Source organism: Microcebus murinus, chromosome 13 (genome assembly GCF_040939455.1).
Source record: "Microcebus murinus isolate Inina chromosome 13, M.murinus_Inina_mat1.0, whole genome shotgun sequence".
Taxonomy (NCBI): Eukaryota; Metazoa; Chordata; class Mammalia; order Primates; family Cheirogaleidae; genus Microcebus; species Microcebus murinus.
The window spans coordinates 68,370,676-68,387,731 of NC_134116.1; the positions used below are offsets into that span (position 1 = coordinate 68,370,676).

General features: G+C 35.4%; 1 protein-coding gene across 1 annotated transcript in view; it reads left to right on the forward strand.

The window, feature by feature from the left end:
• Nucleotides 1-17,056, forward strand: part of TRPC4 (transient receptor potential cation channel subfamily C member 4) — a 133,665-nt gene that overhangs the window by 19,408 nt on the left and 97,201 nt on the right. The window contains exon 2 of the mRNA XM_012748112.2: nt 9,565-10,083. Within this exon, the coding sequence (XP_012603566.1) occupies nt 9,565-10,083 (519 nt within the window). The remainder of the gene's footprint in view (nt 1-9,564; nt 10,084-17,056) is intronic.

Consider the following 17,056-nt stretch of genomic DNA (forward strand, 5'->3'; position numbering starts at 1 on the left):
CAAATGAAATGGAAAATAGAATCACTGACCAGAATTAATGTGTCATTCATCTGAAATTAAGTTGTAACTTGTCCCATTAGCCATATTTTCAACAAATAAACACTCCAAGTAAATGTCATTTAATAGATTCTCCTTCAGTGTAATGTGCACATATACATGTTTAGTTTTAAAATGAAAAGAAAAGTGAAGTCTGTGAACTAAGAATCTGAGAGTTACCGATAATAACCCTCAACTACTTTAGTGATTCAACCGAGTCTGAGCTGGCGGTAATTTAAAGTTGCAATTTGTTTGATGTATCCCTAGGAGTTGACATATATTTATCCAGTTCTTTACCCAACATACAAATGATATTTAATAGTTATAATTTATGATATGTCTATAGCAATACACCATAAAGGAGCAAATGCCATTTCAGGAGATACACAGCTTAAATTTTCAGTAACAAAAAGCATGCATTCTAAACTTTGACATCTACACTTACGAAATAGGCTCGCCAGGAAATTATTGTTCTACCTTTCAGATAAATCAAGCACTATAATTAGGGCTGTGTTTGTGCGAGGAGAAACAAATGAATCTGGCAAAACTGAACAAGACAGTTTTCTGGTGTTTCTCTTAACAATCCTAGGATTGTCACATAACACTAGTACCTCCATGTTACTTTGTGATTTATAGATTATGTTTTCACATTTAATCTTCACCACAACCCTGTGGGAATGCACTTTGAGAAGGCCTCGATATATGTTTCTTCAGTTCCTATTCCATCATGGGAAATATCTTTTATAAATGCACACATTTGAACATGGGAAAATGGGAATGCAGAGAAGTTAAGTGACTTTGTCAATTTGACATGGCTAGAACTTGCTGAGGCAGGGTTTAGATACCTTATTCTTGATACCAGAGCTGGTCCTAGGATGTCACAGCTGCCCTACCTGGAAGATATATAGTCTACTGATGAAGAATTTAGGTTCTGGAGACAGGCTTCATGGATTTCTATGTGACCATGGGCAAGTTATTTGACCTAAGGCCTGCCATCCTCATTTGTATAAGTAGTATAATAATAATAATACCTCCAAAAATGATTTTGAGGATTAACTAAGGCATAACAAGCTCCTCACATAAGGCATGACTCATGGTAAGTGTTTCATACACATTAGCTATTGTTCATGTTATTATCATCAGACTCCAAGTATATTTGCACATACAGCATCAATTGGTTGAAATGTTTTCTGCCAGACCCTTGTTTATTTTGTTCAAATGTGTATCATATTTCTAAAGTAAACCTGCCACCAAGGTGTCACAGAAGTGTATTTACTATGCACCCTATATTCCTTTTAATTCAATTGATCCTTCTGACTCAGTCTCCTGAGTATCAAGGACTACATTTTTTGACCCCCATACCTGGCTAAGTTTTTTGTAGAGATGGTGTCTTGCCATATCTTCCAGATTAGTCTCAAGCTACCACAGCCGCCCAGCAAATTTTTTATTCAAATAAATGTAACCTACTTTATAAATACCATATTTAAAGGAATAAATATACTTATATCGAATTAATGTCACTTCAGGATGAATTTCACTCCAAAAATTTTATATTTCAGTATTAATAGTTCAAAATGTATATTTTAGTGAAAAAGAGATATTTCTATATTTGGGTAAAATATCACACCCTAGATTTTAAAATGTGTGCCTCAGATCGGTGCAGAGTCACTTCTAGGTGAAACATTTAGATAAATTCTGAGAACAGCAATCAGATTATAAGCTATTATTATGTATGTCAATACTTTTTAATGCTACATGATACTAAAATAACTATGCTGCTAATATAACTATTTTATGGTAAGATTGAAAAAAAGATGTTAAACAAATATTCATAAATTTTGAAAAGCATAAAAGCTAGAGAAACCTTAAAGTTATACTATATAAGAAACAAGGGCATTTGTGTGGTTTCAGGATCCTCTTTTAATTGCCTCTTCTACTTTAGTTGTGGTGAAATATGTACTTCAATAACTTGAAATTTGTTTTAAAAAATAATTGGTCAGGGGGTATTGTTTGCTTATTAGTAATGTGGGTATATGTTTTCATACATGTATGTTTGCCTGGGTGTAATGCCTCGATGTCTATAGATTTTACTTTGGATAAGGTAAATAAAACACAGTGTGATTTTCACCTGCAGGGTTGTGCTCACGACAGTCACATCCGTCCCTCCATATGCCAAATGGAAAATTTTTAAAAACTTGATAAAAAAGAAATATCTTAATAAAAAGAAAAAAATATAATAGTTATTGGGCACCTACTGTGACCTATTTATTTTGTGTGTTAGAAAAATATGCTCTTCACTCGTAACAATGGAACCACAAAAGAGGGAAAGTTGCATTTGAAGATACTGAATGAAGCAAAGGAGAAGGATTGAGACAGAAGACAGACTGCTTGGAAATCAAAGCATGAAACATTTTCTGAGTTTCCTAAATGTTTCTGAGATCAAATCCCTTATATTTTAGACTTATCTAAATTTCTGAGTATCGAATAAGTAGTAGAGTTGATGATCAGGTGACAAATGTCTCAGCTGCAGTCGCTGACCACACAGAGCGTGAGTCAGAGCGTTTTGCTGCCCCCTCCACAGCTTCGGTGTGGCCCATTCCTGGTGGCAGGATGGGGTTTGAGATGGCAGTCTAGCCTTCTCACTCTAGGACGTCGGAAAGAAGTGCCCCTTCATCTACCCAAATGATCCAGTGACACTCTACAAAAAAGACACCTGCACTCAAATGTTTATAGCAGCACAATTCATAATTGCAAGGCTGTGGAAACAGCCCAAGTGCCCATCAATCCAAGAATGGATTAATAAAATGTGGTATATGTATACCATGGAGTACTATCCAGCTCTAAGAAACAACGGTGATATAGCACATCTTATATTTTCCTGGTTAGAGCTGGAACCCATACTACTAAGTGAAGTATCCCAAGAATGGAAAAACAAGCACCAGATATATTCTCCAGCAAACTGGTATTAACTGAGTAGCACCTAAGTGGACACACAGGTGCTACAGTAATAGGGTATTGGGGAGGGGGGAGGGGGTCAGGGGTCGGGTATATACATACATAATGAGTGAGATGTGCACCATCTGGGGGATGGTCATGATGGAGACTCAGACTTTTGGGGGGAGGGGGGAAAATGGGCATTTATTGAAACCTTAAAATCTGTACCCCCATAATATGCCAAAATAAAAATAAAAATAAAAATAAAAAAAAAAGAAGTGCCCCTTCAGCAACGCTTATGTATAGCCAGCCGAAAGAAGAGAAAGGGAAGGGCTGGTACAGGCCCTAGATGGATTTAAGGCTTCTCTGAAAACCCCTTTCCAGTGTTCGAACTTGCCAATGTGCCATTGGAAGCTCCCACAATGGAACGTCTTGGACTTTTGAGTTCCGTTTATGTCCATCTTTCCCTCCCATATACGTGAGCAATAGGGAAACTGAAATCTGAACTCAAAGGAATCCTAGGGCAGGCATCTAGGCTAGATGTCTCTGGTATCTTTGCTTTAAATTCATTCTACCCCATGCTCTGTGTGCTCATTTTCTCTCTCTCTCTGTCCTTCTCTCTCTCTGCAAAATATGCTAGAATGATGTTAATACTTAGAATTATCCTGTTAGTTTCCTGGTTAAATTTTTCCATAATGCCATCAATGTCTATAAAATAATTCTGTTCAATACCATCTCTAATCTTTTCTAATCTATATTGAGGCATTTTACAATTTTTTTATCTGTTTGACTAATACCATTCCTGAAAGAATGTTTTATGATTACATCTCTCATTTTTTTTTCCTTGATACAGTCATTTTTCTGTAACTTTTCTACATTTTTAGTTCCAACCAGCTTAAGTATAAACATCTCCTCAGATCCTTTTCAATTTCTATTTGGTAAAATATAACCTCTAAATTTCCAGGTTTTTAAAAAATTCATACTCTTCTTAGAGTTTACTGAGTTGTGTTTGTTTGAGACAGGGTTGTGCTTTGTTGTCCAGGCTAGTGTGCAGTGGTGTCATCAAAGCTTACTATAACCTCAAATTCCTGGGCTCAAAAGATCCTCCTGCCTCAGCTTCCCAAATAGCTGGGACTATAGGAGCATGCTACTGTGCCTAATTTGTATTATTTTTTATTTTTTGTAGAGACAGAGTCTTGCTGTGTTGCTCAGGCTGGTCTCTAACTCTTGGTCTCAAGTGATCCTCCCAAAGTGCTAGGATTACAGGCATGAGCCACCTCACCTGGACCATTTACTGAGTTCTTATGTTAAAACCATTTGTATAGTATTATTGTACTCTGGGGGGGGGGCAGTGGGGGGAGAGAATTTTCTGTTATGCTCTTAGAATTTTTTATGCACATTTTTACATCATCTAGTATATTGTCTTGCACATTGCTTATATTTAATAATTATTTGTTGATTAAATGAAAGGTATTCAATGTGTCTTGGTTTATTATAAGATTTAGTGAAGTCTTTTCTTTTCTTTTTGACTAGCTGAAAATCTGTGAGCCTGAGACTTAATAATTTTAATGAGCTAAATGTACCAGCCATCTAGGGGAACAGAGTGGGAAATTTATGTCTTTGTATACCCCAAAGACCATTTGCTTATGAGTGAAAGGTTTTAGCATGAGGACTATTTGAAAGGAAAGCCAGGGAAAGTTAGCAAAGAAAAAGTAGGGTGTGGGAGGGGAAGGAGGGCAGGAATGGTAATTTGGTCTTTCTCGAGAAAGATCAGTTCTTGAAAGCAAAAACCTGAGGGGTCTACTTTAGTCTTCATTGTTTCACCTTCTGTGATTGGCTGGTCTTTTGTTAAGTGAGTTTGTTCAGTTTCTATTTGGAAAGCTCAGAAATCTGGTTTCATGACTTCACCCCATGGAAAGAGCACTTGCCTGCATGCAGAAAAAAATCAGTGCATCTATCATGTATGGAACCCTGACTACCTACTAGGCTCATCACCAGGTAGAAAAGAAATTACTGCACAAATGTTCTAACGCTTCTAAAAGAGCAGTTTGAATCTGCAGTTTTCTGCTCCCAGTATGTCAATTATTTGCTACTTGCTAAAAAAAGTAAAATGTTGCACAGTACTATATTCTTGTTAATACTAAAAAACAAAACAAAACAAAACTTTAGCTAGCAAATAATTCTCTTATTTTATGGTCCATAATGGATTTTATCATTAATATTTTATTCTAACTTTACTAGTCCGTAATAGGATATACAAATCAGAAAAACTACCCTGAGATTTCACTAAGTATTTGGCGCATTTTCAGAACAATTAAAACTTGGTGAGCATCTGATGTAATATGGCAAATCCTTGTTTCTTATTTTTCTGTGTATTTTTCACACAGTACCTACCATGGTGTTGAATTTGTAGCAAATGAGTAAACATTTGATTCCATTTGCTTGGGAGATACAGGAAATGTGTGTTTCAGTTTTCTGTCAAATACGGCAGTTATCTCCTTAAAGACATGGATTGCTTCATCTTCATTTTTCTTAATTCTCAGAGTCTAATACAATGTGCATTTTATTGTATGGCTGCTATAATTCAGTAATAAGTACAAAATGAATAATTATGGCAATGAATCATAATACATTAAATAAAATGAAGGAAGAATTCATGGGTCCATAGACATGTTCACTACTAAAAAGGAGAAGAGGGAAATCTTTCACATACAGAAGAGTGAAAGATAATAAATGTGGAACTGATGATATTATAAGAAAACCAAATTTTCAAACACCATGTAATAACTGGCATAGGCGCATAGTTATTACTTAACACTAGGTGATTATTTTCTTACAGTATTTTTGTTTTGTTGATATTATTTTAATGGAATGGGAGAGGACTGAAACCTGCCTTTTGAAACCTGGATAAACACTAATGTTTGGGCTGGGCGCAGTGGCTCAGGCTGGTCATCCTAGCACTTGGGGAGCCAAAGTGGGAGGATGGCTTGAGGCCAGAGGTTAGAGACCAGCCTGAGCAAGAGCGAGACCCAGTCTCTACAAAAAATACAAAAAAAAAAATAATGTGTGCCTACAATCCCAGCTGTTGGGGACGATGAGGCAGGAGAATCACTTGAGCCCAGGAGTTTGAGGTTACAGTAAGCTGTGCTGATGCCATGGTACTCTAGCCTGGGTTACAGAGGGAGACACCATCTCCAAAAAAAAAAAGTGGAGTACAGCTAAGGCCAGCAGTTCCCAATGTCAAGTGATCTATAATGCACTGGGTGTTAGGCAATTAAATGTAAAGACCATATACAATGTTGTTGAATTTAGAACACATTTTAGAATAAGAAGAACCTCTAATAAAAATTATATAATTTAAAAATATTTGGTGACCAATAAATTCTTACTATTAGTGGACCAATAGAATAGTTCCATTCAAAAACTATTCTCAAAAATAAAGTTCTTTATAAAAGATAAAAAAGTTAGATATGCTCATATATTCTTAAAAGTTTAAAATACACAATGATTTATTGAGTATTCAAACTAGTGAACAGAATATTTATTCTTGGTACATTTTCACATATTTTAATAAATGATTTAATCATGTCTCTCTCTAATTCTTTTACACAAGCATTTTTCTGGAGGGATAAAAGTACAGTTTTCAGTGTGGCCATACTATATTTATTTTTTAAATGTAATATCCTGCAAAAAATATATTTTATAGTTAATAAACTTTAAATTCTTGACAGCTTAAAAAAGTACAGAAATATAATATAAAATTATACTGAATCCAGAAAACTCCTTCAAATTATATCTTCCACACAAATATATATTTATTATAGGAAATTATTTATATTGTTCTGTTTTCCCTAAATGTCTGCCACAAAAAAAAAAAAAGAAAGTACAGCAGTCCCCCCTTATCTGTGGTTTCACTTTAGGCGGTTTCGGTTATCTATGCTCAACCATGGTCTGAAAACTAGTAAATAGAAAATTCCAGAAATGAACAATTAATGAGTTTAAAATTACGCCGGTAGTAACGTGATGAAACTTCTCACCACGCCACACCACCCGCCTGAGACGTGAGTGAATACTCACTTTGTCCCGCAGATCCACGCTGTGTCCGCTCCCAGCCCTGTCAGTCCCTTAGCAGCCGTGCGGGTTATGATGGATTGTCGCAGCATCCCAGTGATTGTGTTCAAGGAATCCTTATCTCACTTCATAATGGACCCCAAATGCAAGAGTAGCGATGCTGGCCATCCCAATATGCCAAAAGAAGCTGTCAAGTGTTTCCTTTAAGGGAAAAGGTGGAAATTCTCAATAAGGAAAGACAAAAAAAAATAAATAAATAAAGTTGAGCTTGCCAAGATTTAAGGTAAGAACAAATCTATATGTGAAATTGTGCAGAAGGAGAAGAAATTTCATGCTAGTTTTGCTACCGTACATCCAACTGCCAGTTATGGCCACAGTGTATGATAAGTGCTTAGTTAAGGTGGAAAAAGCGTTAAACTTGTGGATGGAAGACATAAACAAATGTGTTCCAAATGACAGCAATCAGGTTTGCTACTATTTCTGGTTCCAGGCATCCAGTGGGGGTCTTGGAACATATCCCCTGCAGATAAGGGAGAACTACAATATAGTTAGTTCAAGATTATCTTGTTCAGTTTTGATTAATAGAATGTTCCTTTTTGTAATGAATATACAGTTAATTTTTCCAATGAATGTTACCTTTAAAATGAAAGAAGCGATGAAGTATGTATTGATTCCACTTAAATACAAAGTGCTATCTCAACAGGCAGTCTCGTTTCTCTTGTATTAATAAGTACCTTTTAAAAAGTGTTTATTACCATCTTCTCTATGAAATGATTGCATACCTCTTAAATAACCTTTTAAATAGATAATTTCATCCCTTTTATCTTTATAGTGTTTTTCATAAAATAAATGGATATTCTAACTGGCCAGATGAATTAAAAACAAATGTTTAATTATTCATATCTAAAAACTATACCTATTCTTAAAAGTAGTATAATTGAAGTTTCATTAAAAATATCTTTTTTTTTTTTTTTTTGAGTTAGAGTTTCACTTTGTTGCGTGGGCTAGAGTGCTGTTACATCAACCAAGCTCACAGCAACCTCAAACTCCTGGGCTCAAGTGATCCTACTGCCTCAGCTTCCCGAGTAGCTGGGACTACAGGCATGCACCACCATGCCTGGCTAATTTTTTCTATATATTTTTAGTTGGCCAATTAATTTCTTTCTATTTTTTTTTTTTTTTTTTTTAGTAGAGACAGGGTCTTGCTCTTGCTCAGGCTGGTTTCGAACTCCTGACCTTGAGCGATCTGCCCACCTCGGCCTCCCAGAGTGCTAGGATTATAGGCGTGAGCCACTGCGCCCAGCCACAAATACCATTTTTCTCTACATGATGGTTTTCCTTTGGTTGGGCCTTTTGTGGTTTCTTTCATGTTTTTCCAGTAGCATATTTTAAGGTGACATGTGTCATCATTTTTTCTGCATTAAATTTGTGGGTGGAAATTGTTGCAACAGCATATTTGAATGTGACATGTGTCATTATTTGTTCTACCATTCCTGCTTGGCCTTATGTAGCATTTATCTTTCAAAGATGCCTCTGTGACTTTATGCCAGCAAAAATAAATATTAAACCACGGTGGGAAAGCGACATAGTGTAGTGCCATTCACACAAGCTTGGGTGTCAGACAGGTGGACCTGTCTTTATTACATATTTTTAAAAATATGAGAAAGTCACAGGTCAAATGGTAGGTCTTCCACTTACTCGTTCAGAGACCACATCTGTAAGATGCACTTAATAAAGAGTGAGGGTTAATGCACCCCGCAGATGCTTACTAAATAGTGGCTATTATTATTTTCATCATTACCATTCCTAGAATATAACCTAAAGGAAATCGTGCATAAACACACTGCTGACCTGATATGATGTTTGTTTATTTCTAATAAAACAATAATGTTAGCAAAAGAGCACCTCTTGTCATCCAGATACCAGGAAGGATTAGATGAAAGGATGAAGTCTGAGGCTAGCTGACTTATTTCTGCTGCCAGAATGACAGGAAAGCATGAAATAAAACACAATAAAAAACAAACAAACAAATGAAAAAAAACCTGATGGAGGAATGGAAAGACTTCTACTGCACAGAAAGAGCTTGGGTTTATACCAAGTCCTTAACTCTTCTTCAGTGTATTTCTTGATTATTTAGAGTCAACATCTCTGAGAAAGAAAAGCAAAGACTGTCAGTTAGAAAGTAAATTGGGCTTACTTAAAAACAAGAAAAGCTTTTATCAAGTAAAGAGTTTCCATAGCCACCTATTTTAAGATTTCATAAAATGTCATAATTCAGATTAAAGAAAGAATAATATGCCATTACATTGGAAAGTTATTTTTTTTTCTTAATTTTGGCTTGTCCTTTTTTTTTTTTTTTTTTTGCCATATCTCTCCTGCAAGATAAAAAAAAAAAAAAAAAAAAAAAAAAACCTGGAAAGGATTTCTGAGCCTTGTTCCACGTTGCTATAGCATGCTTTCTGAAATTCACAGCTCAAATAAATGAATAAATATTCATCACCTCTGCTTTCTTCTTTCTTCTAGGTGCCTCCCATTCTCCTTGATAAGCAGTTCTCTGAATTCACGCCAGACATTACACCAATCATTTTGGCAGCCCATACAAATAATTACGAGATAATAAAACTTTTGGTTCAGAAAGGAGTCTCGGTGCCGCGGCCCCACGAGGTCCGCTGTAACTGTGTGGAATGCGTGTCCAGCTCAGACGTGGACAGCCTCCGTCACTCACGCTCCAGACTCAACATCTACAAAGCCCTGGCCAGTCCCTCTCTCATTGCGCTGTCAAGCGAGGACCCTTTTCTTACCGCCTTTCAGCTAAGTTGGGAGCTTCAGGAACTGAGCAAGGTGGAAAATGAATTCAAGTCAGAGTATGAGGAGCTGTCTCGACAGTGCAAACAGTTTGCTAAGGACTTGCTGGATCAGACAAGAAGTTCCAGAGAACTGGAAATCATTCTTAATTACCGAGATGACAATAGTCTGATAGAAGAACAAAGTGGAAATGATCTCGCAAGACTAAAATTGGCCATTAAGTACCGTCAGAAAGAGGTGAGTTGTTGCCAGACTTGATCCATCAAAATGCCGTAGGATTTAATCACAGTGAAGTAAATCGTTACTCACAAAAATCAGTTTGGGGTTTTAGAGCATTTTCTGTTTAAGTGACTGACATTTATTATTTCACCATATTAACAATTATGAATCACATTGAACAGTGTGGCATAAGTGGTTTAACAATCTATATTTTTGGCATCTGTATAAAAATATATGCATTTACTATGGTATAATAGAAGACTGGTGATTTTTAGTGTCTTCAGACTGTGGGTTCTGGCTCTGTTATTTATAAGTCTTATAACTTCAGATGGTCACAGACAGATCTCTTTAAGCTTCAGGTTTTTCATCTTCTTAGTGGACTTAGTATTTATAATATTTTATACACACACACAGAGTTGGCTGTCTGTAGCTTCAGCTTCCACATGAGCAGATTCAACCAACTGCAGATGGGAAATGCAGTATTCGCAGGGCTGTGGAGCCCAAGGATATTGAGGGCCACTTTTTGTAACCCTGGGTTCTGCAGTGCCAAATGCCATGGACTAGGGCACCCGCGGATTTGGGTACTCGCGGGAAGTCTTGGAACAAATTTCCCACAAACAACAGTACATATATATATAATATATATATATATATATATATATATATATATATATAATATTTTACTCAAGGTTCATAGGAAGTGTAAAATGTGTAGATGTGTGTAAAGGCTCTTAGTGAACTATAAGATAACTATGTCAATAAGATACATTATTAGAAATTGTTAATAAAGAAAAGGCCTCTAGTCCAACAGTAGATGAAAGTATTAAAATTTCTCTCATGTCTTGCTCAGTTTCTTGATTTGCCAGGATTAAGAAGTTAAAGAAGTTCATTGCAGGGGGTTAATACATTTGTCATGAGATCTCCATAGCTTGGAAGTACCGTGTTAAATAAAGAACCCTCAGACCTCTTGCGCTTATCACCAGCTTCATTGTTTCGTGGTTTCCATCCTGGTTTGTGTTTGAGTGAGTTCTCAGAAGACTGTTTACTTCTATCTCCAGAAATTATTGGTTCTCCAGTCACTCTTGAATGACAGTGATTATATATTTTAGAACAACACTTGGAAAAACTATTATATATAAGATGAAAAAATAAAGAGAAAAAGTAAAAGAGAGTTGTGAATTTAAAAATGTACTCATTCTATTCTGAAGTTGACCTTAATGCTTCTGTATTAGCCCTGACTGCGTTGTCTGTTGCTACTTACTAAAAAAGTAGAGGGTTCAAGATACCTGAATTTGCTACCTCAAGTTTTTCTCAAGTCGAGCTAATCCAGTTGTTATGAGAGCCTGAAACAAGTTGTGTATATTCTCTTTGAATCCAAAATCATATTTGCTAATTTGAGTCTATGTCAACAGTATTAACTCATTTCCTTATCGTCTTGAGTTTTGGACTCAAGGATCTAACATTTCATTATTTCTTTATTTTTGACATAAGCATACAATGTGTAATGACCAAATCAGGGTAATTAAAGTATCCATGACCTCAAGAACTTTTATCATTTCTTTGTGTTAGGAACATTCCAATTCCATTTTTCAGTTATTTTGAAATATACAATAAATTATTAAGTGTGATTGTTCATTGCACTGCCAAACACTGGGTCTTATTCCTGCTATCTAGGTGTATTTCTGTATTCATTAACCATCCTCTCTCTAGCTACCCCTCCCCACTGTCCTTTCCTGCATCTCTGGTAATCATCATTCTACTCTCTATCTCCACTAATATTTTAAAGGAACTAGAATAATTTTAACATATAATTATAAGATATATCAAAAATTTTCATATGATTAAAGATTTTGAAATTACTAAATATTAAAAGGAAAAGTCATTGCATGCTTTAGACTTCATAAAATGAGACATAATATATTGCTATCACTTAAAATTTGGGCCCAACCTTCTTAAAGATTTATTATTAATATAGTATTATGCTTTTCTTTATTTAGGTTTTTGGGTTTTTTTGTTTTTTGTAGCGGGAGATTTAAGGTATTGACACAATGATTACAAATATTTTCTCTTATAATGTATCTGTTCAATGTTGATATCCTATAAATGATTAGCAGAATAAAATTTCCAGGATGTTAAATGCATGAAATGAAACAAAGAACACGGGAGCAGCCTGCTCTGCTTACCTGTCATGCATTTTGCTCTCTCTGCAGCCAGTGAATCAAATCAGCTTTATTTTTGCCTTCACTGATTTTGGTTCTGACATCCTAGCTAATTTAACTTTGTATTTGACCACAGTGACTTTTGTGAAGGCCCAGAACAAAATGCTCATAAACTCCTTTTACCATACTCTCATAGCAGAATGCTATCAATGATATCTCATTGTTGTCAAAGTGTTCTCCAAGGTAGGAATTTTCATATGAATTTCTTGCATATTTATATGTCTTTATATTTTTACCTACAAATCATTTTTATCCACTTTAGCCATTCATAGATTTCTTTATTCATTGACTCTTTCAACATATATTTCACAGAACACCCTCCAGGCCATGCGTGGGAAATTTGGGATTCCATGGTGACATGTCTCCACTCTTGTGGGGCACATAGTCTATTAGAAGAGACAATAAAACATTAAATATGTATTGTTCCCCATTTTATTCCTAAACAAACTGTTCATCCCTGCTGAACATTTTTTTTTTCTTTGCTTAGGTTCTTTTGTGTATTTAATGAATATACAAAGTGAGTTCAACGTCAAAGCCTATTGAACAAAAAGCCACACATCTAGTCCCTAGTTAGGTATGTCATAAGCATAGCAATGGAGGGCATTTGATCATTTCTAACACTTCTTTCAATATGTTTGTGCATTTTGCTAGTATGAAGTTTTGGAATTGGAGGGTGGTAGACCTAATAATCTAACTAGATAAAAGATGACTAAAAACATATGTAACAAGAAAGTAAGAATTAGTAATACCTTTAAAAGACTGTTTTTATAAATGACATTTCATTTGCATTTTTTCCTTTTATGTTAAGATTTCCATGAAGAAGAAAATTAAAACAAAATTCTTGTGCAGTTGTTCTGGAGTATCTTTCGTTTACTATCAAAGAGCCTATTTCCCTTAGGTTGACAGTTTCCCCAAAGCAAAGTAACATTGAATAGATAATAGCATTATGAATAAAAAGTCAAGAATAGGATTTAACTCTCATATATATTCTTTGAAATCATAGGTTGTGTTTTACAAAACATATTCCTAGATTATTCAGAAATCAATTGACTTTAATATATTAGATTCAAGATTTTCTAGTAAAATCTTGTGTCTTCAATAAAATTCTGCTTTAGCATAAATGTCTTGCCTTATATCTTGTTACCACAAGTTTTCCTTGGTTCAGTCTGAAGAAGTCTGAGGTTTGTCTTTGGTCCATCTTTCATGCTTTGGAATGCCTTCTCATCAACCTTCACATGGATAAGTCCTGCTCACTCTTTAAAGGTCATCTCACGTCTCATCTTACCCAGGGAGCATTCTGTGACGCGAACCCTCCTTAGACTCTCTGGGATAAATGCCCTCATTATACACACTCTGTGTTGCATTGTGTTGTTACATTTCCCTCTTCTCCTCTAGGCAGTGTGTGCCGGGAATATATCCATCTTGCTCCCCAGTCATACCGCAGCACCTGACATACAGAAGGTGCTCAGTGATGAATGCACCTGAATAAAGTTACAGACTCTCTTAGTTCTGGATTGTTCCCTGCACATTTATTTGCCTGAACAAGTTGCAGTGTTTAGGTTAATCTCCTAATAATAACTTTCTTATGAATTCAAATATTAACACAACTCATGTTGCCATGATTTGATTGCGGACTTGTTCTGGAATTATTTCTCTAATATCATCCAAAGAGAAAGGCCTGCGTGAATTGCATACTATAGATACTTTAACATTTTCATTTTATATATATATATATATATATATATATATATATTTTATGAAGCGGGCATGGAAATAAGAATGTTCTTGTTTCTATTAATTCTGGACTTGATGTTATAGTGTTACTGATCATATACTGGCAGAACAGACATCTTGTAGAAATTCAAATCAATATATATTAGGGACTGGGTTAAGTTGTTAACACAATTTATTATATATAAACCTCCAAATAAACCACTGAAGGATAAACTATTGTTTGGCTTTTTTTTCTATGAAAATTCTGAGTCACGGAGTGTTAAATAATGTGTAGTGTTAACTCTGTTAAGTGTTGGGGCCAGGATGCAAATCCAGATCTTAACTACAAAAACTTTGCTCTAACTACCACACTACATTGCCTTCACCTAGACACCATCCTGGTGAAGAGCTGGTTAACCTGAGCAAAGAGAAGCTATTGGCCTAGCTTAGTTGAGCACATGAATTTATTTCATTACTCAGCTTCCCTATAATGAAAGCCTTGAATTTCAGGATGAAGCATTTTCATTTTCACGTTGTGATGGAACTCTTGATTTCCTCAGAGGGTACAGAGCCTCTTTTGCCTTTCTTTCTTACCCCATTTTTACTTTGTGTGTGTCACATAATAATCTCTTTAGTCTCATTCTGAGATGAGACAGGGAAGTCCCTTGACAAGGGCTAGAAGCCAGCACCCATATCCCAATGTCACTCACTCATCAAAATGAATAATATCAAAGGAAGCTGGGGGGAGAAGAAAAAAAAAACAGAACCATGCACTCATACCCTTAGATCTGATCATTAAGTAAAGGTGAGGCATGACTAATGACATCTTTGATGAGTAACTTGCCCCTGGGGTTCCTGGCATGATTTTTACACATGCAGAATTTGTGGCAGTTAAAATTAACTTCCATGCTGTCATTCCTCTTGCCTAAGATTTGTAAGATCACTGAATGTGTATGGGCAGCTTGATGCATTCTTTAAATATTTTTGCAGCAAATCTTACCCAGTTTCAATTACATATAGTTGACAACATTGTGCAGTAATTAATCCAAAGACAAGGTAGATTAGATGTTGAATAGTAAAAGAAAGCAATGAAATACATTATTTGGTGTGAAAACATTATAATACAATCACCTTTGTAGCTTTTCAAATTAAAGTAAAATAAAACTACATAGTAAATATTATCTCTCTCTCTCTCTATATATATATATATACACATACACACATATATGTGTATATGTGTATATACATATATATATGTGTTTATATACATATATATGTGTGTATATACATATATATACACATATGTATATATATGATTGCTATCAGAAAGGAGATACAGAGGGATGGGTAGAATCCAGGGAGAGAGGAACTACAAAGAGTGTAGCTCAAATACAACCAAGAGACACCTTGGTGGGAGTTGAGAAGGGATAAAAGGAAGAGAGTCAGAAGAGTAGAATACTAGAGTAGTTAAAGCATAAATAGAGCAGAAACAGTGAAAATTGTGTTTTCTTAAAACCACCTAGAACTGGACTTGTCTGTATTTCATGGGCTTTGTTTTGTTATCTTATAAACTTTTTATTGATAAGTATATCATGCCACAATTATTTTTGCATTCAAATTTCATTTGGAAAAAGGCAACAAATGATCATGACCATTTAAATACAATCTTGCTATAGTTTGAACTTCATATTAAAAACAAATCAACCAAAAATGTAAAAAAATATCACTCATGTTCTATATCTACTTGAAATCTACCTACCTGCGAGCCATAGTGAGATGCCATTTCGTGCTTCTGTTACTAGTTGAGGGAAAATAACATCTCTGTTTTTCTGATAACCATCAAGAATATACCACTACCCATTTTTAAAAAACACACAGAGAAATAATGATAATGTTGTTTCCTGGCTGTTGCATCAGAGCCTTGGGATGATGTTGGCAAACACTGACTCTCTCCTCTTAGACCAGTGGGTTTCGGTGGTTGTTCATCAGCCACACAAGATCTTTGCTCTTGCTACCAATTGGACAGAACAGCAGACTCTTGCTGATCATTATCTTGGAAACTTTCATTAACATCCTTCGTTATAATTGTTCAAGTCTTGGATGTTTTTTGTGCTTGATAAATGCCATATCATAGTATGCACAATTTGGGGGCGGGGGGGATATCTCATCTTATGGATTTTTTTCTTAAAGTAAGTTTTAAAAAAATCTCATGGTGCAGTGACTTTTCTCAGGGACATCAAATCACTCTTGGAGAAGGATCACAAAGGGAGTATTTCTAGGAAGAAAAGAATGGAAAGCTAATGCACATGTGTTCCCTTCCATAACTGAGATTTTTTTGTGAAAATGCCTTTAACTCATTTATATAAGTAAAGTTGGCAATGCCTTTGCCTTAGTTTGGTTTACTTATTTGGCACACAATGGATTATTTGAATCAGATTTAATATTATTTGCCATGTTCTTCTCCTTCATGCCTCTTCTGTGTTTGAACTCTTTTGAAAACATTCATGTCCTTCAGTGTCTTCTCAAATACCACTTTCTATGGGAAGCCTTCTCTTAACCTATCCCCAAGTCAAAATTGATTATTGCTTTTTAATTTGTATGGCAGCAAATCCTTCATTGTAAATGTTGATTTTCCCCCTTATTATTTATTTTCACATTTTGTTTCTCCAATTGAGCACCTTGCCTCTAATCCTAACCTCCTCCAATCCTCTACCTATGGCACTACTAAAGGTTTTTTGATTTGCTTTGTTTTTTAGGAAAGGAAAATCTAGAGAGGATTTTGCCACTTGTAGCACTCAAAATCCCATTTTCTAGGAAACCCCTCAGTTTGGTCATCATAAATCTGAGCATGTGAGCTCTGGGTAAACCATTGCCATGTCTGTCATGTAAAATGACAGACACACTTATATGGCCACAACACACTTATATGGCTTCTACCTAAATCTTTGCTTTCATCTTTTATAACATCCACCATCACTGCCTATTGTCCATATTTCAGCCAAATGGGAAATGGGGACACCCATAACACTGTTGTACTATTTTACCACCTTTGGCCTTTA